Source organism: Chrysemys picta, chromosome 1, assembly GCF_011386835.1.
Source record: "Chrysemys picta bellii isolate R12L10 chromosome 1, ASM1138683v2, whole genome shotgun sequence".
Lineage (NCBI taxonomy): Eukaryota > Metazoa > Chordata > Testudines > Emydidae > Chrysemys > Chrysemys picta.
Genome location: NC_088791.1, coordinates 248,857,530 through 248,875,832, shown reverse-complemented (window position 1 = coordinate 248,875,832; position 18,303 = coordinate 248,857,530). Strand labels below are relative to the sequence as shown.

At 40.4% G+C, this 18,303-nt stretch overlaps 1 protein-coding gene across 4 annotated transcripts in view; it reads left to right on the top strand.

The window, feature by feature from the left end:
* The window catches only part of MYO16 (myosin XVI), a 568,549-nt gene that overhangs the window by 337,349 nt on the left and 212,897 nt on the right, over window positions 1-18,303 (top strand). For all 4 annotated transcript variants that reach the window (XM_005304985.5, XM_065581026.1, XM_042844168.2 and 1 more), the window contains exons 15-16: window positions 968-1,085; window positions 14,364-14,511. In XM_005304985.5, the coding sequence (XP_005305042.2) occupies window positions 968-1,085; window positions 14,364-14,511 (266 nt within the window). The remainder of the gene's footprint in view (window positions 1-967; window positions 1,086-14,363; window positions 14,512-18,303) is intronic.

Sequence of the window (18,303 nt, the reverse complement as noted above, 5' to 3'; positions counted from 1 at the left end):
CTAGTAGCAGATGGTGTGGCTGGTCCAGGGGCTGCCCGAGCTGCTCAGATGGCCCACAGGCCAACCGTACCGGCTGCTGCAGAATTCACAGGATTAACGGAAAGTCACGGAGTTCATGACTTCTGTGACAGACTCACAACCTTAGGCATGCTTTTCTACAGCCTTGCACTTTTGTGTAGTAAAATAGTAGTGCATTATACCCAAGTTTTCCAAGGTGCAAATGAGAATGCAAGGTGCAAATTAGTTCTGAGTCAGGCTCTCCATCTACTTAAAAAAATAACATACTAAAGTGATGGTTTAGATAATACTTAATCCTGCCTTGAATGCAGGGAACTGGACTAGATGATCTTTCGAGGTCCCTTCCAGTCCTTTGATTCTATATGATATATAGTGACTTAAATACACAGGGAATCACACAAACCCCTGCTCAACTAAATGAGAAAATACACTTTTATTGTAAAAGTTAAAAAAAAAATTAAAAAAGGTGTAAAAATGGACCACCTTCTGTTGGCATAGCTGAATTTGCGTATCTTAAATCGACCCCCCCCCCCCTGTAGTGAAGACCTGCCCTTAGAGGGTTACAGATTGTTATAGTGAACCATAATCTGGTGTCTTTACTGAGTCCATGATTTTTAGTGTCTAACAAAGTTGTTATTTTAAGCTCTTTTGAAGGTATTATGCAGGTTTCCTTTGAGCTTGTCTCTTTCACCAACAGAAATTGGTCCAATAAAAGATATCACCTCACCCAATTTGTCTCTCTTACAAAGGCTTTGTCCTTTGAGCCCTCCTTATTTCCCTATGAACCTTGGCAAAGAGTTTCAGAAATAAAAGCACTATTTAGGCACACAAATAACTGGCCTGATTTCAAGTACTATGCACCCAACAGCTGCCACTGAAGCCCACTGAAACTCTTTCCTGATTACTTCTTGTCATATTGTCACTTCACTACCTTTATATTTTATTGCAGGTAAACTGTATCTTGGAGGCTTTTGGACATGCTAAAACAACTCTGAATGATTTGTCCAGCTGTTTTATAAAATATTTTGAGCTACAGTTCTGTGAGAAGAAGAAAGTATTAACTGGAGGTAAGTATTATTTATATTATGGTTGCATCTAGAAGACTACCGCATCTGAGTCCCATTATGCTAGGCATATAGAAAATGATGGTCCCTGACCCAAAATGCTAATTATTCAAAAGACCAGATGTAGTAGGCAGATGAGACAAGAGGGATTGTGGTATGAGGCAAAGGAGACAAAATCATAAAAATACTAGCATTTGTGTAATTATTAGCCAATCAGTAGCAGGAATCATAAGTACAGAATTAAAAAGAAGCTATCTGTTCTACTTAACCACTAGAGGGCAGATAAACACAAGGAAAAATTGTGGAATACCTCCTATGTTTTAAAGGAAACTATATTTCTATATACACCTCTACCCCGATATAACGCTGTCCTTGGGAGCCAAAAAATCTTACCGTGTTATAGGTGAAGCTGCGTTATATGGAACTTGCTTTGATCCGCTGGAGTGCGCAGCCCCGCCCCCCTGGAGCACTGCTTTACTGCGTTATATCTGAATTTCTGTTATATCAGGTCGCGTTATATCGGGGTAGAGGTGTATGTTTATGGATTTTAAAAAATAAGATGTTTTTACTCTTCTAATGAAATTAAAATAAATAAAGGATCATTAACGTAGATTACAGCATTAGTAATTAGGGTTATAGGATGTATTTTAATATCACCTAAACCCTTAGGGCTTCCTTTTATACAGGGAGTTTCAGACACAAAAAATATTAAATATTTGTGAAGTGTGAGCCACAGTGAACATCATGGGCTAAACATGATCCTTGAATGCATTGTGGGTCTCCCACTGAGTGCATTTAGAACTGCATTCATTCTTTTGTGGGCAGAAATTGGCTCCATGAATTTACTTTGATAATGTTAACTTTATTTTCAGTCTTGAAAAATGATATTGAAGAAATCCCAACATTGGGGGCTAGATTTTGACTTAGGGTATAGGGAAAGTAAGAGTCCACTCATCCTCTTATAGGTTCCTAGACTGTATGTCTGGGTGCACATGAATAGGTGGAAGCTTGCTAATTCCCCACAAAAGCTGGTTGGTGAGAAGGATGGAGAGTGGGTGTAACTTTGGCATCATCTTCAAAACACTGGCCAGCAAAGCTGGGCTATCAAGGGGAGGTTGTAATTTGGTGGCAATACAGGCCATTGGCTAGAGCAAGAGGTAAGCATGAAGGGAATTGTATCTCTCAGAGGCACAATTCCCTGAACTTCTCCTGGAGTGGCACAGATATGTGGCAAAAGCTACAGTCTAGCTTCTGGGTAAATTAGATTGAATTGTCCTCACGTTTCCAAAATTATCCATTTTTTTAAACATTCTAAATTGGTCTGTGCTTTCAGAGAAGTCCCCTAAGTACATTCTCCAGGTATATTTCAGTTCACGGAAATAAGGACAAAAAATCTCATTTCAATTTCTCCGGGAGAACTCACTGCACCTTAGTAAAATTAGATGGTTTATTCTTTTCCCTTCATGATGAAAATATCATGATGTGTGTAACCAAAAGGATTTTTTCCATTAGGAATATGATACTTATGAAGAACATTTAAAACTAAGAAGGGTCAAAAGGTTTTTCATTTATAAATCACTGCAGGATGATTTGAAGAAAGAAGGTGATTTAAACATCAACGTGGACTAAAACCACATTTTGACTTGAGATTGTAAGATTAAAGCTAAAGGTTGTAGAACCCAGGTTTTAAAAATCCTATATTTCATATATCTTTAACTGAAGTCAATAGAGCTACTCCATGTATAACTAACAGAGAGAGAGAGAAACACACACACCTAGATTAAAATAACATTATTAAGGTTGCAAAGTCAAGCAGTCAGAAGTTAGGAAATGCCAGATTAAGGTTGCCTATGCATTATATAATACAGCCTTTAATTACATGATATGAGACTAAATATACCAAGCCTCTGTGGCCCCCTGCTCAAGGCCCCATGCTCTGCTGCACCCCATCCCAGGAAATAGTTCTCTGAGAGGAAAAGAGCAGCTAGTATTACATCTCCACACTTGCCTAGAGAGGCATCCCAGGAGCAGCCATTTTGAGAGCCATTGAGATCTGGTCCTGTAGCAGCTAGAAGGCCTTGGGACCAGCACCAGCCAGTCTAGGCCCAGCAGGCCAAAATAAAAGGAGGCGCCTGCTGCTAGCAAGACAGTTCCTGGTTGTAACCTGAGGAGTGAAGAAGGATGCCTCCTAGGCCACAGTTAAAGGAGCCAGGGCAGGGCAGGGCCTGTTTGTGGCCACAGTTGAGGGCATGAGTGCAGGAGAAACCCTGCTGAGTTGATTGAGGAACTGGGAATTAAGCTTAGATGGGTAAGAAACCATTGTGTTATAATTGGTGCTTTACTTGAGTTTAGCCAGGAAGGACTGTGTGACCCAGCTGGAGGGCTGAGCCACAGAAGACCTGCAGGGGACAGAGGTAACTGAAAAAAATGGCACCACTGTGCCAGGACACCGGGGGTTGCTCAAAGAAGTGAGTGCAACTCACCAAAATATGGTACCAAAAGCACCGCCTCTTCTCAAGGAGGGAATCATAATACAAAACAATGCTTACTCCCATCTCAAGCATGAGATCTCTGATATCTTGAATCTGCAGATGAAGCAGCAGCAACAAGTTCAGGAGCATGAGTCTCAGGCTTGGTAGGTAGCCCACTATTACAGTGTCCAGATAGGCCCAGCCATCACAGACACCAAAGGGGAAGAAGTCAGACAGTCCTGCCAATGGGGCAGGTACTGTGGGCAAGAGGCACCTGCATGTTGGGTTTGCCCCTGAAGTAACAGAGATAAAAGGAATTATTGGTGGGTGCTGAGTACTGAAGCACCCAGGGGAGGTCTGGATCACAAAGGTCTGCTTTCAGATGCCAGAGACTCTGATGGCTGTTAAAGAGACTGACAAAACACAGTCCCAGAGCCAAGAAGAGTGAAGTCACAAAGGTAATGTATTTCATTTGTGGGAAGCTAGAGCATGTAAAGAGACATAATCTGGCAAGGATTTTGAACTGGAAATAGAGGGGACCTCACTAGGGGGGTATGAAAAATAGTGTAACAAGACAAATCTATACCACTGTAGCTCTGTTGATTTCAGTGGTTGGAATAATATATTGGTGAATCAGGTCCATTAGCATATACTAACATGTAACTTATACCTGGTTACACGTCACCTCTGAATTTGGCCCAGTAATTCTTACTGGGTCTGAGGGAGTTTAAGATTGTCATCATTTACATACCAAGGTGCCAGAAGACAAGGAATGTGGCAGGAAAAGTGGCTAACGTTGTTGTTAGTAGCTGTAAGCTGAAATAGGCCATCCTACTGCAGTTTTTTCAGTGAAGTTAGACCTGATTTATACCACTGTGAGAAGAGGATCAGGCCCATTGTATTGAACTCCAGATTAAAACCCACTCCGTGATTTTGTGTGTCTCTATGGAAGAGCATTTGCAGCAATATTTACCGTCTCTTGCACTGTTTAAACATGAATGAACAGTGTAAATATCAAAAGCACCAGATTCTCTTGAGATGTGACTTTATAACTGACATTTATGCAAACAGGGACAAATGCAGCTGGTTTGTAAACAAAACTTAAAAAATAGGTCACGACCGGCAAGATTTTAGATTGTTTAGAAACCTTAATGAAAGATGTTTTGTTACGAGGTCTGACTCAAAGCAAATTATCATAGAAGATGCACAATGAGGTGCAACAAGAACTGAGAATGTTGACAAAATTACAGTCAATAATGCAATGTGAAGGAAATGAGTAAGAGCCTCCAAAGTAATATTCATCCTTACAGTAGTTTATCACAAGTGATTCAACATATGAGAAAAGACCTAAATTTTACATCAAACAATAACATCTCGTATCCATTTTGGCAACTTAGTACAGTTATGCTTTATACACTAGAAACAGGACTAATTTGCTCTTTTCTATGCCCCAAATATTCTGAGAGACAAATTTTAAGGCTGCTTCATGTTCCTTCCCTGAATGTCAATAAAATAAGTATATACATTAGAAATAGGGCTGTCAACTATTAAAATATTAATTGTGATTAATCATGAGATTAAAAAAATGTGATTAATCACAGTTTTAATCGCACTGTTAAACAATAGAATACCATTTATTTAAATATTTTTGGATGTTTTCTACATTTTCAAATATATTTATTTCAGTTGCAACAGAATACAAAGTGTACAGTGCTCACTTTATATTATTATTTTTATTACAAATATTTGCACTGTAAAAAAGATAAGACAATATTTTTTAATTCACCGCATGCAAGTATGGTAGTGCAATCTCTTTATAGTGAAAGTGCAACTTTAAAATTTTGATTTTTTTACATAAATGCACTCAAAAATAACACAATGTAAAACTTTAGAGCCAACAAGTCCCATCAGTCTTACTTCTTGTTCAGCCAATTGCTCAGATAAACAAGTTTGTTTACATTTAGGGGAGGTAATGCTGCCCTCTGCTTATTTACAATGTCACCTGAACGTGAGAACAGGCGTTCACATAGCACTGTTGTAACTGGTGTTGCAAGGTATTTATGTGCCAGATATGCTAAACATTTGAATGCCCCTTTATGCTTCGACCATGATTCCAGAGGACATGCTTCCATGCGGATGATGCTTGTTAAAAAAATTGTGCCTTAATTACATTTGTGACTAAACTCCTTGGGGGAGAATTGTATGTCTCCTGCTCTGTGGTTTTACCTGCATTCTGTCATATATTTAGTGTTATGGAAGTCTCGGATGACGACCCAGCACATGTTGTTCAATTTAAGAACACTTTCACTGGAGATTTGACAAAAAACAAAGAAGCTACCTGTGACAGGTTCCCTCCCCCTTCAGGGTGCCACCTAGGATTGGGGTATCACTGAGCCTGCTTGACCCACCAGCCTGGGCTCCCTTTCACCATGGAATGCTGTGACAAGCTGCAGACATGCTCCCAGTCTCACACTTTCACCTGCACACAGGTAGTGACATACCCAGCTGCAGAAACACACAGACACTGAAATCAGCTAAGGAATTGCCCAATATTCGAGTGCATATGCCTCTCTAGGGGGTAAACCCAAAATTATGCTGTCTTGCATTGCACAGAGAACTGTACAATGTAAGCTCATGAAATTCACCCCCTCCCTCAATGTGAAGAGGGATATACACAGCTTTCTGCCCCAAGTTATGATTTCTACATGCACTGATTTTAGACAAAACAAAACAAGTTTATTAACTACAAAGATAGATTTTAAGTGATTATAAGGGATAGCAAACAGATCAAAGCAGATTACCTAGAAAATAAAACAAAAACGTAATCTAAGCTTAATATACTAATTAAATTGGATATTAACAGCAAATTCTCACCCTAAATGCTGTTCTAGGCAGTTTGTAGAAAGTCTTGAAGGCAAGCTGCACTTGTTTGCAGCTTAAATCTCCAGATATTCCATTCACAGTCTAGACAACCCTCTAGCCTGGGTTCACCCCTTCCCTCTAGTTCAGTCCTTTTGTTTCTCAGGTGTTTCCAGCAGTCCTCTTTCTTGGGCAGGGAGTCAGTGAAGAACGAACCATGATGGTGTCACTCCCCTGCCTTAAATAGTTTTTGCATATGGCGAGAATCATTTGTCTCCCAGGTTGATTCCCACTCCCGGTCAGTGGAAAAACACTAGTATTATAATGGAGTCCAGTACCAGGTGACTTGGTCACATGTCCCTGCAGCCATAACTCAGAGGCTGTTTGAGGCAGGTGGGTGATTAGCATCTTCTAAAACCTATTGTTCTCCCAAATCGCTCTTCCCTGTGAGCCATCTATACTGATTGCATTCTGTCTAATGGGCGTTCCCCAAGTGTTAACACATTTGTAATAGATGCATAGACAATATTCCTAACTTCAGATACAGAAATGATATATGCGTCCAAGTAGGATAATCATATTCAGTAAATCATAACCTTTCCAGTGATATCTCACATGCCTTATCCTGCACAAAATACAGCATAATTTTGCCATACTCATAATAATATTACTATGAAGAATATGGGGCATAATGACACAGAACCAGTATTAGATTTCTAAAGATAGCTACAGCACTCAACCCAAGGTTTAAGAATCTTCAGTGCCTTCCAAAATCTGAGAGGGACGAAGTTTGGAACATGCTGTCAGCAGTCTTAAAAGAGCAACACACTGATGCAGGCTCTAACGTTTTACATTGTTTTGTTTTTGAGTGCAGTTATGCAACCAAAAAACCCCTACATTTGTAAGTTGCACTTGCAGGACAAAGAGATTGTATGAGGTAAATTGAAAAATACTATTTATTTTATCTTTTTTACAGTGCAAATATTTGTAATAAAAGAAATCATAAAAAATGAGCAATGTATACTTTGTATTCTGCATAGTAATTGAAATCAATATACCGGTATTTGAAAATGTAGAAAAACATCCAAACATATTTATAATAAATTTCAGTTGGTATCCTGTTATTGTTTAACAGTGTGATTAAAACTGCGATTAATCCCAATTAATTTTTTACTCGAGTTAATTTGTTTTGAGTTAATCATTTGAGTTAACTGCAATTAACTGACAGCCCTAATTAGAAAGGACATTTTGCACCCTAAAAATGTGCCTTAGTGCACAGCTGAAAAATGGAGACTGATAGTCCTCATAAGTCAGGGTCTTAAAAAATAACAAAATCCTGCAGTTGGTTTAAAAATACAAGATTCCTATCTCTTCTCTTCTCTCCTCTTCTCTGTAAGGTCTTATACCTCCTTCATCACAATAGTATCTGAAATCCTTCCTGTAGTACATTAAGTAATATCACTAACATCTGCCACACATAGTTATTCTTTCTCTTATCTTCCCCCCAAGGTAAGAATGATGTATGCAGTTGAGTGTTTGTGTTTGGTAGGGTTATTTATCTTTTTTTATATACACACTGCTATGGATTTATATTAAAGAAGGTAGGCCAAAGAAACACACCTTGTTTTTGGAGCAGAAAGTGGTTAGCTTTTTGATGGCTCTTAGTTTCTGTGGAAATTCAAGGACCACCACAAATCTTACCATCTTCTGATTCAAAAGCAAGGTGCATTTCTTTGATCTTGCCTTCTCTAATACAAACACATAGTGTGTACATAATAAATAGCCCTACCAAACCCAAACATCAACAGCAGATGGAGCCCCTGAAAGAGCTCCATCTGCTTACAGATGAGATTTACCCTTATAGAAGAAAGTTCCATTTTGCCTGAGAAGTAGAGTTGTCGGTCACAGTCTACATAGAATCATAGAAATGTAGGACTGAAAGAGACCTTGAGAGGTCATCTATTCCATCCCCCAATGCTGAGGCCAGACCAAGTATACCTAGAGCATCCCTGAGAGGTGATTGTCTAACCTGTCCTTAAAAACCTCCAATGATGGGGATTCCACAACCTTGCTTGGTAAGCTATTCTGGTATTTAAATTTTTCTGACTATAAGGATAATTTCCTAATATCTAACCTAAATCTCTCTTGCTGCAGATTAAGCCAATTACTTCTCGTCCTATCTTCGGTGCACATGGAAAACAATTGATAACCATCCTCTTTCTAACAGCCCTTAACATATTTGAAAACTGGTATTGGGTCCCCTCTCGGTCTTCTTTTCTCAAGATTAAACATGCCCGGTGTTTTTTACCTTTCTTTTTAGGTCAGGTTTTCTAAACTTCCTATCATTTTTGTTGTACTTCTCTGGACTCTCTCCAACTCATCCACATCTTTCTTAAAAGTGTAGCTACCGACACTGGAGACAGTATTCCAGCAGATGCCTCATCAGTACTGAGTAGAGGGGAACAGTAGTCTTTTTCGCAACTGCATCACATTGCTGGTTCATATTCAATTTGTAATCCACTATAACCCCCAGATCCCTTTCAGCAGTACTGTTGCGTAGTCAGTCATTGCCCCAATTTGTAATTGTTTGTGTGATTTTTTTCCCCTTCCAAATATAGAGTTTTGAACTTGTCTTTATTGAATTTCATCTCATAGACTTTAAGGCCAGAAGGGACCACCATGATCATCCAGTCTGACCTCCTGCACATTGCAGGCCACAGAACCTCTTCCACCCACTCCTGTCATAGACCCATAAACTCTGGCTGATTTATTGAAGTCCTCAAATCATGATTTAAAGACATCATGTAACAGAGATTCCATCATTTATACTAGTTTAAACCTGGAAGTGACCCATGCTCTAGGCTGCAGAAATCTTGTTGAATTCAGACCAATTCTACAATTTATTAAGGTCATTTTGAATTCTAATCCTGTCCTCCAATGTGTTTGCAACCTGTCCCAGTTTGGTGTCAGCCCCAGATTTTATAAGGATACTCTTCAATCCATTATCAAAGCTATTAATGAAAGTATTGAATAATATCAGACCCATGACAGACCCCTACAATATACATGTTCCCTGTTTTATAGCAAACCCTTGATAGCTACTCTTTGAGTTCAGTTTTTCAACCAGTTCTTCCACCCACCTTATAGTTAATTTCAACTAAACCACGTTTCCTTACTTTGCTTATGAAAACGGCATGTGAGACAACATCAAAGCCTTACCAAAAACAAAATATATCACATCTACTGCTTCCCCTCTATCCACTAGGCCAGTAACTCTGTCAAAGAAGGAAATTTGGTTCATTCGGCATGATTTGTGCTTGACAAACCCATGTTGGCTATTATTTCAAGCTTTAGGTGATCTTTTAGATATGCTGGGTCCAAGCCATTGAGTGCCTTGAAGATAAGGACCAAGAGTTTGAACTTGACTCAGTGGAAAATTAGTATAGAAAGCAGAGGACAGGCTTGATGCACTTGTGGTAGCCCATGTTGTTGAGAAGATGTGTTGCAGCATTATGTACTCAGAGTTTCTGAAGAATTAATGGTTCATGCCATGGATATCGCATTGCTATAGTCCAGTCAGGCATGTATAACCAAGGTCAAGTCATCATGCTTCAGGATGGTAGGCAGTCTACCAGTCATGTGGAGATGGTAGAAAGTGTTACTCCTGGAACCTGCTCTGTGAGAGTTTAATGTAAGTAAGGAGTCCAATACCACTCCTAAATTACAGTCTGATGAGGTACTGAAGTTCCATAGCTGCCTAATGAACCTCACAGTCTGAACTTCCACCTCCCCCAAAGCAATGCAATCCCAAAATGTTTGTAGCGGAGGCTTCTTGTCCCCTTCAATCTCTATCTAACACTGGGAAGACCTCCTAAATTTCTCATATGCCCTACTGTTGTTTCTCAGAGCATCATTCTGTGTGTTACCTTCCTGGGAACATGCTAACTATAATCTGAAGCAACTGCTATTTCTTCTTTGATGGCTTCAGCATTCCCACTTGGCAGCAAACTTACCACCAGTGGACAACTCTCCAAAGTGGGAATGCATAGGGGTGACTCTCAAAGAACAATAGTGTCTAGCAAATGAAATGTTAAATGTTTAATAGAAGTTGGAGCTAGCCTGATAGACTATAGTAGTTTATATTTATTCCTTAGTCACTGAAGAGACTGATTGCACAGAAATGACACCAGATGATTTTGGTATTGCCAGAAGTTAATTGAGACCCAACGTGGACATTTCAGTATGTTGGAGGGAAAAAAATGTATTCAGTTGACACCTGGCTGTCATGGATATAAGGAAGTAAGCCACGGTCATTCAGCTTCTCAAAAATCTGAAAAGAAAGTCAGCAGTTAAGCCCAAAGGAAATCAAGTCTGACAGTTTCCTACCTCCCCGCTCCAAAGCCTCACTTTCAGAAAGAAAGCCATTATTTCTGAGAGTAAGTTCCATAGTATTAAAGCATAAGGACACAGCCTGATTCACGAAATGAAGCAGAATTTATTTCCCCCTAAATGTTTGTCATTATAGCATAGGAAACAGTGTGTTACAAATACTGGTGATTGGCTAAAAAAAAAAAAAAAAAAAAAAACGGTTTCAAGTCTCAACCACTTTTCAGAGTATTATTTTTTGTTATATGAAGAATGAAGAGACTGGAGCCAAAACAGCTCTCTGATATATTCTCATAAAATGGTTCAGCTCTAATCCATCAAACATTATTTTGTCTTTTGCAACAGCTCTGCTGAAGACAGCACAGTATTTGAGAGAGAGAGAGAGAGAGAGAGAGAGAGATGCAGTTTCAAAGAATGAATGCTGAAAAAAGGACCCAATGTCCACACTTACAATACAGAGTCTGCTTGCTGACTTTGTAACTACTGAGTAGGTCAAGTGATCTATGAAAGGAAGTGGAAATTTCCTCGCTGTGTATAGGCATAATTTCCACTGGACAAAAATAATACATCTTTGGTTTAGAACTCTATTATATTTCCTTAACTTTATACATTTTATTTCACACATCGATTTTTAAAAAAACATATTTCACTTTATAGAAGAATAGTGCACTGTTAGGTTTGTTTCTGAATTCCATTAAGCTGCGTTAAGAGGACAATATTTTTGATTCATGCTAATCAGAAACCTGATAGTTCTTAACAGTTCTTCCCATATCTGGAGATGAGCAAACAAAGATGATTAATAAGCACATTTATCCTTATTTAAGTGGATCTCTTAAAGTAGTTGAATGGGGGTTGATTTTAGTTTTGACTGCCTAAATAAGGCCTGATAGTGTTGGGATGTACAAGTGTTCCGCATCACTGAATTTTTAACGTATTAATCAATCAGATTCATATTCTCTATTCCACTTTGGTGGAACCACAGTCACGTAATGACTCTGATTCTTGGGCAGTTCTGTTCAGGCCAGATTCCCTGTGCTGTCTATCTGGGTTAGAGTAGCAGTGCTGCAATGAATGCTGTGCAGCCACAGTAAAATGGGGGCCAAAACACAGGCCAGGATCAGCATAATGGTTTTCAAGACACATCCCTTTCTTCCCCCATTGTCCCCCTTTTCTTACTACACCGACAGCAGGCTGGATGACTGACATGTTGGCTCTATGTCCTGTGCTGGCTGTATGACACCAGTGGGTTCATCTGTGGAATGATTAAAATCATGGCGTTAGGGCCAGATTATGTCACACTTGTGGCACAAAGCAGCCACAGAGCCCTGAAGTATCTGTCCCAACCTATCTACTTAGGGAAAAAATTGTGATAGTGATTTTGATTGCTAATGGCAGCGTTAGAGAGGAAGTCAAAGCTTGGCACTGACAGTGGGAATGTTTTTCACAGAAATCCTGCCTCACACCTTTTCCAGTCATTTACACTTGTGAAAAATGGGTGTATAATTCTTTCAGATCAGAATGGAATCATTTTATAACTACTTTTCACTCCCTTTGCACATAAATGACTGCACAAGATGCAAGACAGTGCATGTATGGATCCAATGTGTATATCTTCTGTAACAGGTTGTATCTAAATTGAACAGAAAATGGTGTCTGCTTCTAGGAGACACAAGACTTCCAGAAATGTAAAAGTGTAGTACCCAAAACACACAGTCAGAACCAGGGCCGGCTCTACTGTTTTTGCCGCCCCAAGCAGCGTGCCGAATTGCCGCTGTGGACGGCGGGGGCAGTCCGTGTGCCATTAGGGCGGCACACACGTTTCCGCGGCGGTGGCAATTCGGCGGCAGCTTCTGTCTTCAATCGGAAGACAGAAGCTGCTGAATTGCCGCCGCGGGCAGCTGAACATAGAAGCTGCCGCCGAATTGCTGCCACTGCGGAAACGTGTGTGCCACCCTAACGGCACACGGACTGCCTCCGCCGTCTACGGCGGCAATTCGGTGCGCTGCTTGGGGCGGCAAAAACACACGGACTGCCGCCCCTTGCAGATTGCCTCCCCAAGCACCTGCTTAGAATGCTGGTGCTGGAGCCGGCCCTGGTCAGAACAGTTACATACACAGCTTTAAGTCCATCAAAATGCGCACTGTGTCCAACACTTCAATCAACTCTCACCTCCTTTGACTTCTCTCCATATGTTCAGCTACTGTAGCCTAATGGCAACCCAACTTACTGGGAGTAGACACCGTTGTCTGTGCCCCTTGATTGAGACTGAGAAGGAGGTGTAGTGTCCAAAAATGCTTTACTTTTCTGCACCTCTCTTTAGAGATTCTTTGTGGATGTTTGTGTGGAACCAACTATTCGTACACCAGTAAGCATAACCAAGACAAGATTTATTAAAAAGAGAGAGGAAATGGAATTAAAAGAAAAGAAACAGTGCTTAATGTATCTAGGTTTATGCTTCTGATGAGCAAAATAAATAGGCATTCTCAATTAGTTACAAAGAAGACAGAGAAGTGAATGAATAGTTTACATCTCAGAAAAGCAGTTCTCTCCTCTGACCACTCTTTAGTCAGCCTGCTTGCTGACCATCTGTTTTATCTAATCCATCCTTCTGGGTCAGTTTGCATGTCCAGACATGCTTCCTTTGATCCAGGCTTGCCACACCCCACCCCATACCAGTCTTATCCAGTTCTGTATATGCACAGTAGGGTCTTGGTTCACTGCCTACTCCAGGAGATGGCTCAGAGAGGACACAAAGTCTCTTAATGATGCTCATTGGTTGTCCTCTAAAGGTTCAGTGATCCAGCCCAGATGCTGCATCTCACAGAACAATCTGCATACCTCTGCCCCAGCCAATTTCTGTATCATCTTTTCAGACAAACAGATTGGGGTTTTCTTCAACACAACACCCATCCCCACATCTACATGCTACATTTCTGTTGTGAATTAGGGACAGAGATGCATACCATCTGTCATAAACACTTTATCAGTAGTTATTAAATGCCCATGTTGCACTGAAATCTATGTTGAAAGTAGCTGCATACGGTACCGAATATACAGTACTGATATTATCTTGTACACAAAACATGTTTAATTTAGAGCTAAATTGAGTGCATTTCCTTTGAGTGCATAGTCAATAAAAAATAGTATCTACATTTTATTTGAACTTCAGTTTCTTTCTTTTCTTGTTTCAGGGAAGGTTTATAGTTACATTATAGTTGGACTGTTTCTCCCTTTTGCAATGGTTTGACTTCTGTTTCTCCTGATAAGCAAAACCAAATATAGAAGACCACCAATATTACCAATTTCATCAATAGAGAGTTTTGCCATTAATTCTCAATGGAGCCAGGATTTCACCCATTATATTTATAACCTCTTGGGTTTTTACTGGCAGTGTTTTGACTGTGGCTCTTGCATTAGATTTATATTTGTCTTTCATCTTGTACTATTAGATCCTTTTATAAGGCGTAAATGTTTATTTTCCATCTTTTGTGATAGCTAATGGTTTTTAATTTACATCAAAAACAATCCATTCAATGATTCACTTGTTTGTTTGTTTTTTAATCAGCAAGGATTTATACGTACATGCTGGAGAAGTCCCGTGTTGTCATGCAGCCTCTCAACCAGAGCAATTTTCTTGTTTTTTACTTGTTGATGGATGGGCTGTCTGCTGAAGAAAAGTACGGCCTGTACCTCAGTAATTTGTCTGCACACAGGTAGGAGACCAATTTCATGTTTGCTATGGAGCTAATATAATCTTTTTTGTTTTCTGTTTAATGCCTTGATCCTCAAAGGTGCTGGGAACCTTCAACTTCTGTTGAACAGAGTCCTAATTTTGAAAAGATGTTTGCTTAAAATTATTGTTCTCTTTTAAGTGATTGTCCACATGGATTTCATTCTCAGTATACATGCAACCCAGGCACATGAGACCAGATTATTTTGGCAGGAAGTTTCTCTGGGAGCCCTAGATTTTTTCTGAAAAAAGGGATAACCATTTCTTGAGCTGTTTGTCACAGACCAGAACAAGAAATGCTAGTGTTCTGCTCCAGAGAGGCCTCCAGCAAGGGATCCCTGTTAGATGCCTTTTTCCTCCCTTGGACACTGGGAATGATGTATGCCTTACCCTGACCCTCATGATACCGAGAGTCCTGAAGAAGCTGAGGCAAGATGCAGGATCTGTGAACATGAGAGTCCCAGCATGGGCCCGGCAGTTATGCTATTCAGGTCTGGTGAAGCGCTCAGCGCAGCCCCATGTCATTTTGCCTGTTTTGTCTCACAGCACAACAGTCAGATCTCACATTCCAAACATCTGAGAGTCTGCATGCTGGCTGGCTTACAGGTATCAAAAGAAGCTGTTCAGTGGAAGTTCAGAACATTCTGCTCCAAAGCAGGAAAGTCTCAGCTATTCTGACTAAGGGCTTGTCTACAGGGAAAGTTGCTGTGCAGCAAGCCAAAGTGTGAATCTACAACACACGAGCTTGCCACACAGTAATTTTCTCTGTGGATACTGCTACACAGTACGCTGAACATCCTGGAGTGGAGTAGCAAGCCAGACTGCACTCCAGGACTTTCAGTGCACTGTAGCAGTGTCCACATGGAATGTTACTGTGCGGCGAACTGGTGCACTATAGATTCACACCTTGTCTTGCTACTAAGTAATCTGACTTGTAGAGAACCCAAGCCAGGGGATCTTCTTAGCACCAGCTGTTACCCTCAACAACACCCATTTTAGCCCTACTGAATTATTTATTAGTCCTGAAACAATCTGGACTTTCTGTTAGTTCCATAAGATTCATATGGCAGCAACATCTGCACATGGTTATCCTATCCAGGACCACGCTATATTTTCTCACCTTCAGTGACTAGATTCCTTTATTCGTGTTTTTTTTTCCTCCCAGTTTGGGATCCCCCTTCTTCTTGGCACCTCAGTATAGTATTAACAGGATTGATAGGTACCAGCTTTGAGTCCTTAACAAACCTATTCCTTCTACCTTGTATCAATAAAGACTGACTTTTTAGTAGCCATTACATCAGCTCAAATGGTAAGGGTGATACAGGCCCTCATGGCAGTTTCTCCCTTATGCAGTGTTTCATAGAGACAGAGTCAGTCTCAGGCCTCATTCCAAGCTCTGTCTCAAAGTTGTTACAGAATTCCATTTGAACAAATTTATTCATCTCCCAGCTTCCTTCCCCAAGCCACACTCAACCCCAGTGGAAGCTAAACTTCATACACTTGATGCAGTAAGGGTATTGTCATGGTACCTGAACAGGACAAAAACATTCAGGAACATACCTAGACAGTTTATGGCTTTTGCTGATAGACCTAAGGGTTAGGCAGTATCCTCACAAAGATTATCAGAATAGGTGTCCACTGTATAAGAACTTATTAGAAGATAGATCCACCTGCCTGTTTCAAGAATGTTCTTATTTCTGAAATGTGTATGGCAGCTACATGGAGCTAAGTCCACACATTTACAATACTCTAGAGGGACCTAGACAAATTAGAGGATTGGGCCGAAAAAAACCTGATGAGGTTCAACAAGGACAAGTGCAGAGTCCTGCACTTAGGACGGAAGAATCCCATGCACTGCTACAGACTAGGGACCGAATGGCTAGGTAGCAGTTCTGCAGAAAAGGACCTAAGGGTCACAGTGGACGAGAAGCTGGATATGAGTCAACAGTGTGCTCTTGTTGCCAAGAAGGCTAACGGCATTTTGGGCTGTATAAGTAGGGGCATTGCCAGCAGATCGAGGAACGTGATCGTTCCCCTTTATTTGACATTGGTGAGGCCTCATCTGGAATACTGTGTCCAGTTTTGGGCCCCACACTACAAGAAGGATGTGGAAAAATTGGAAAGAGTCCAGCGGAGGGCAACAAAAATGATTAGGGGTCTGGAGCACATGACTTATGAGAAGAGGCTGAGGGAACTGGGATTGTTTAGCCTCCAGAAGAGAAGAATGAGGGGGGATTTGATAGCAGCCTTCAACTACCTGAAGGGGGGTTCCAAAGAGGATGGAGCTCGGCTGTTCTCAGTGGTGGCAGATGACAGAACAAGGAGCAATGGTCTCAAATTGCAGTGGGGGAGGTCCAGGTTGGATATCAGGAAAAACTATTTCACTAGGAGGGTGGTGAAACACTGGAATGCGTTACCTAGGGTAGTGGTGGAGTCTCCTTCCTTGGAGGTTTTTAAGGCCCGGCTTGACAAAGCCCTGGCTGGGATGATTTAGCTGGGAATTGGTCCTGCTTTGAGCAGGGGGTTGGACTAGATGACCTCTTGAGGTCCCTTCCAACTCTGATATTCTATGATTCTATGATTCTGTTTTTTGGTAGATGCTTTCAGATCAGATGTCTTTTTTGGTAGGGCTGTCCTCCAGTCATTGTTAAAGTAGATTTCATACACCTACCTCCAAGAAACAGATAACTGTTTCTTAACCACCAAGAGTGAGATCCATGTGGACAGTCACTCAAAGAAGAAAGAGCAGTGGCTTACCTTACAGTAACTGTAATGCATCAAGATGTGTTGTCACAACTCGTCCTCCATCTCCACTATTACGGAGTCCTACTCCTACTACTACAGGATTCTGTATTGGTGAAGAAGGTGACGAACAGCTGATCCTCCTTTATGCTTTATATCCTTGGGCAGCATGGCACAGGGACCTCTGGGACACAGGTGAAGCCCCAGCTAAAGCTGATTGTCAGAATAACCTAATCTTGAGTGCAAGGGACACATGCACATCAAGAGTGGAATCTATGTGAACAACACAACTTGAAGAATCACAGTTACTCTAGGCTAAGTAACTGTTCCCCCCTCCCCTCTTAAATTGGTCATCTGTTCAGAGCTTCAACTAGATAGCAGCAAAAAAAAAAAAATCAGAAACGGATCCTTTGACGTCTCAATGTTTGAATGTTTCTTTGGCATTTTCTGTCAATTTGTGCATCTTCCATACTGGCTGACACTTGAATAAAACAACTGTCCTAGATTTTCAGGCCTGTAAAGAGGCTGATGATGTAATTTTCATTTCTGGTGGAAAACCTTTATCTACACTGATTTTTTTAAGCACAAATATTTATGGTGGCACTGCTTGGTAACACCTTAAGTTCCTTACTCTTTTGGTATTTAAATATGTTGCCACAGTTTCTGATAGAATAAGCTACTACAGCAACTTTGAAACAAACCTGGGGCTACATTGCTTCCCTAAAAAGATAATTTCAAAGGGGAAAAATCAGTTAAATTTGTCTTCTATTTTTTTTCTTGTAAACCCTTTGAAGGCTTTGAAGACCAAAAAGATTGTTTTGCTGAGGTCCAGAACATTAATTTATTCCTCTTTAGCAAAAATTGTTTGGAATCACTTCGTTTTTTCAGAAAATAGCACAGTTTGAAGTTACTTTGCAAGGAGTTCCAGCAAGAAACAACTCAACAAAGACCTGGATAATTAGATTCATATGAAGAAAAACGTTATCTCATCAAATAGCTGATCAATATTCAAAAAGAACAAAGTAATATTTCT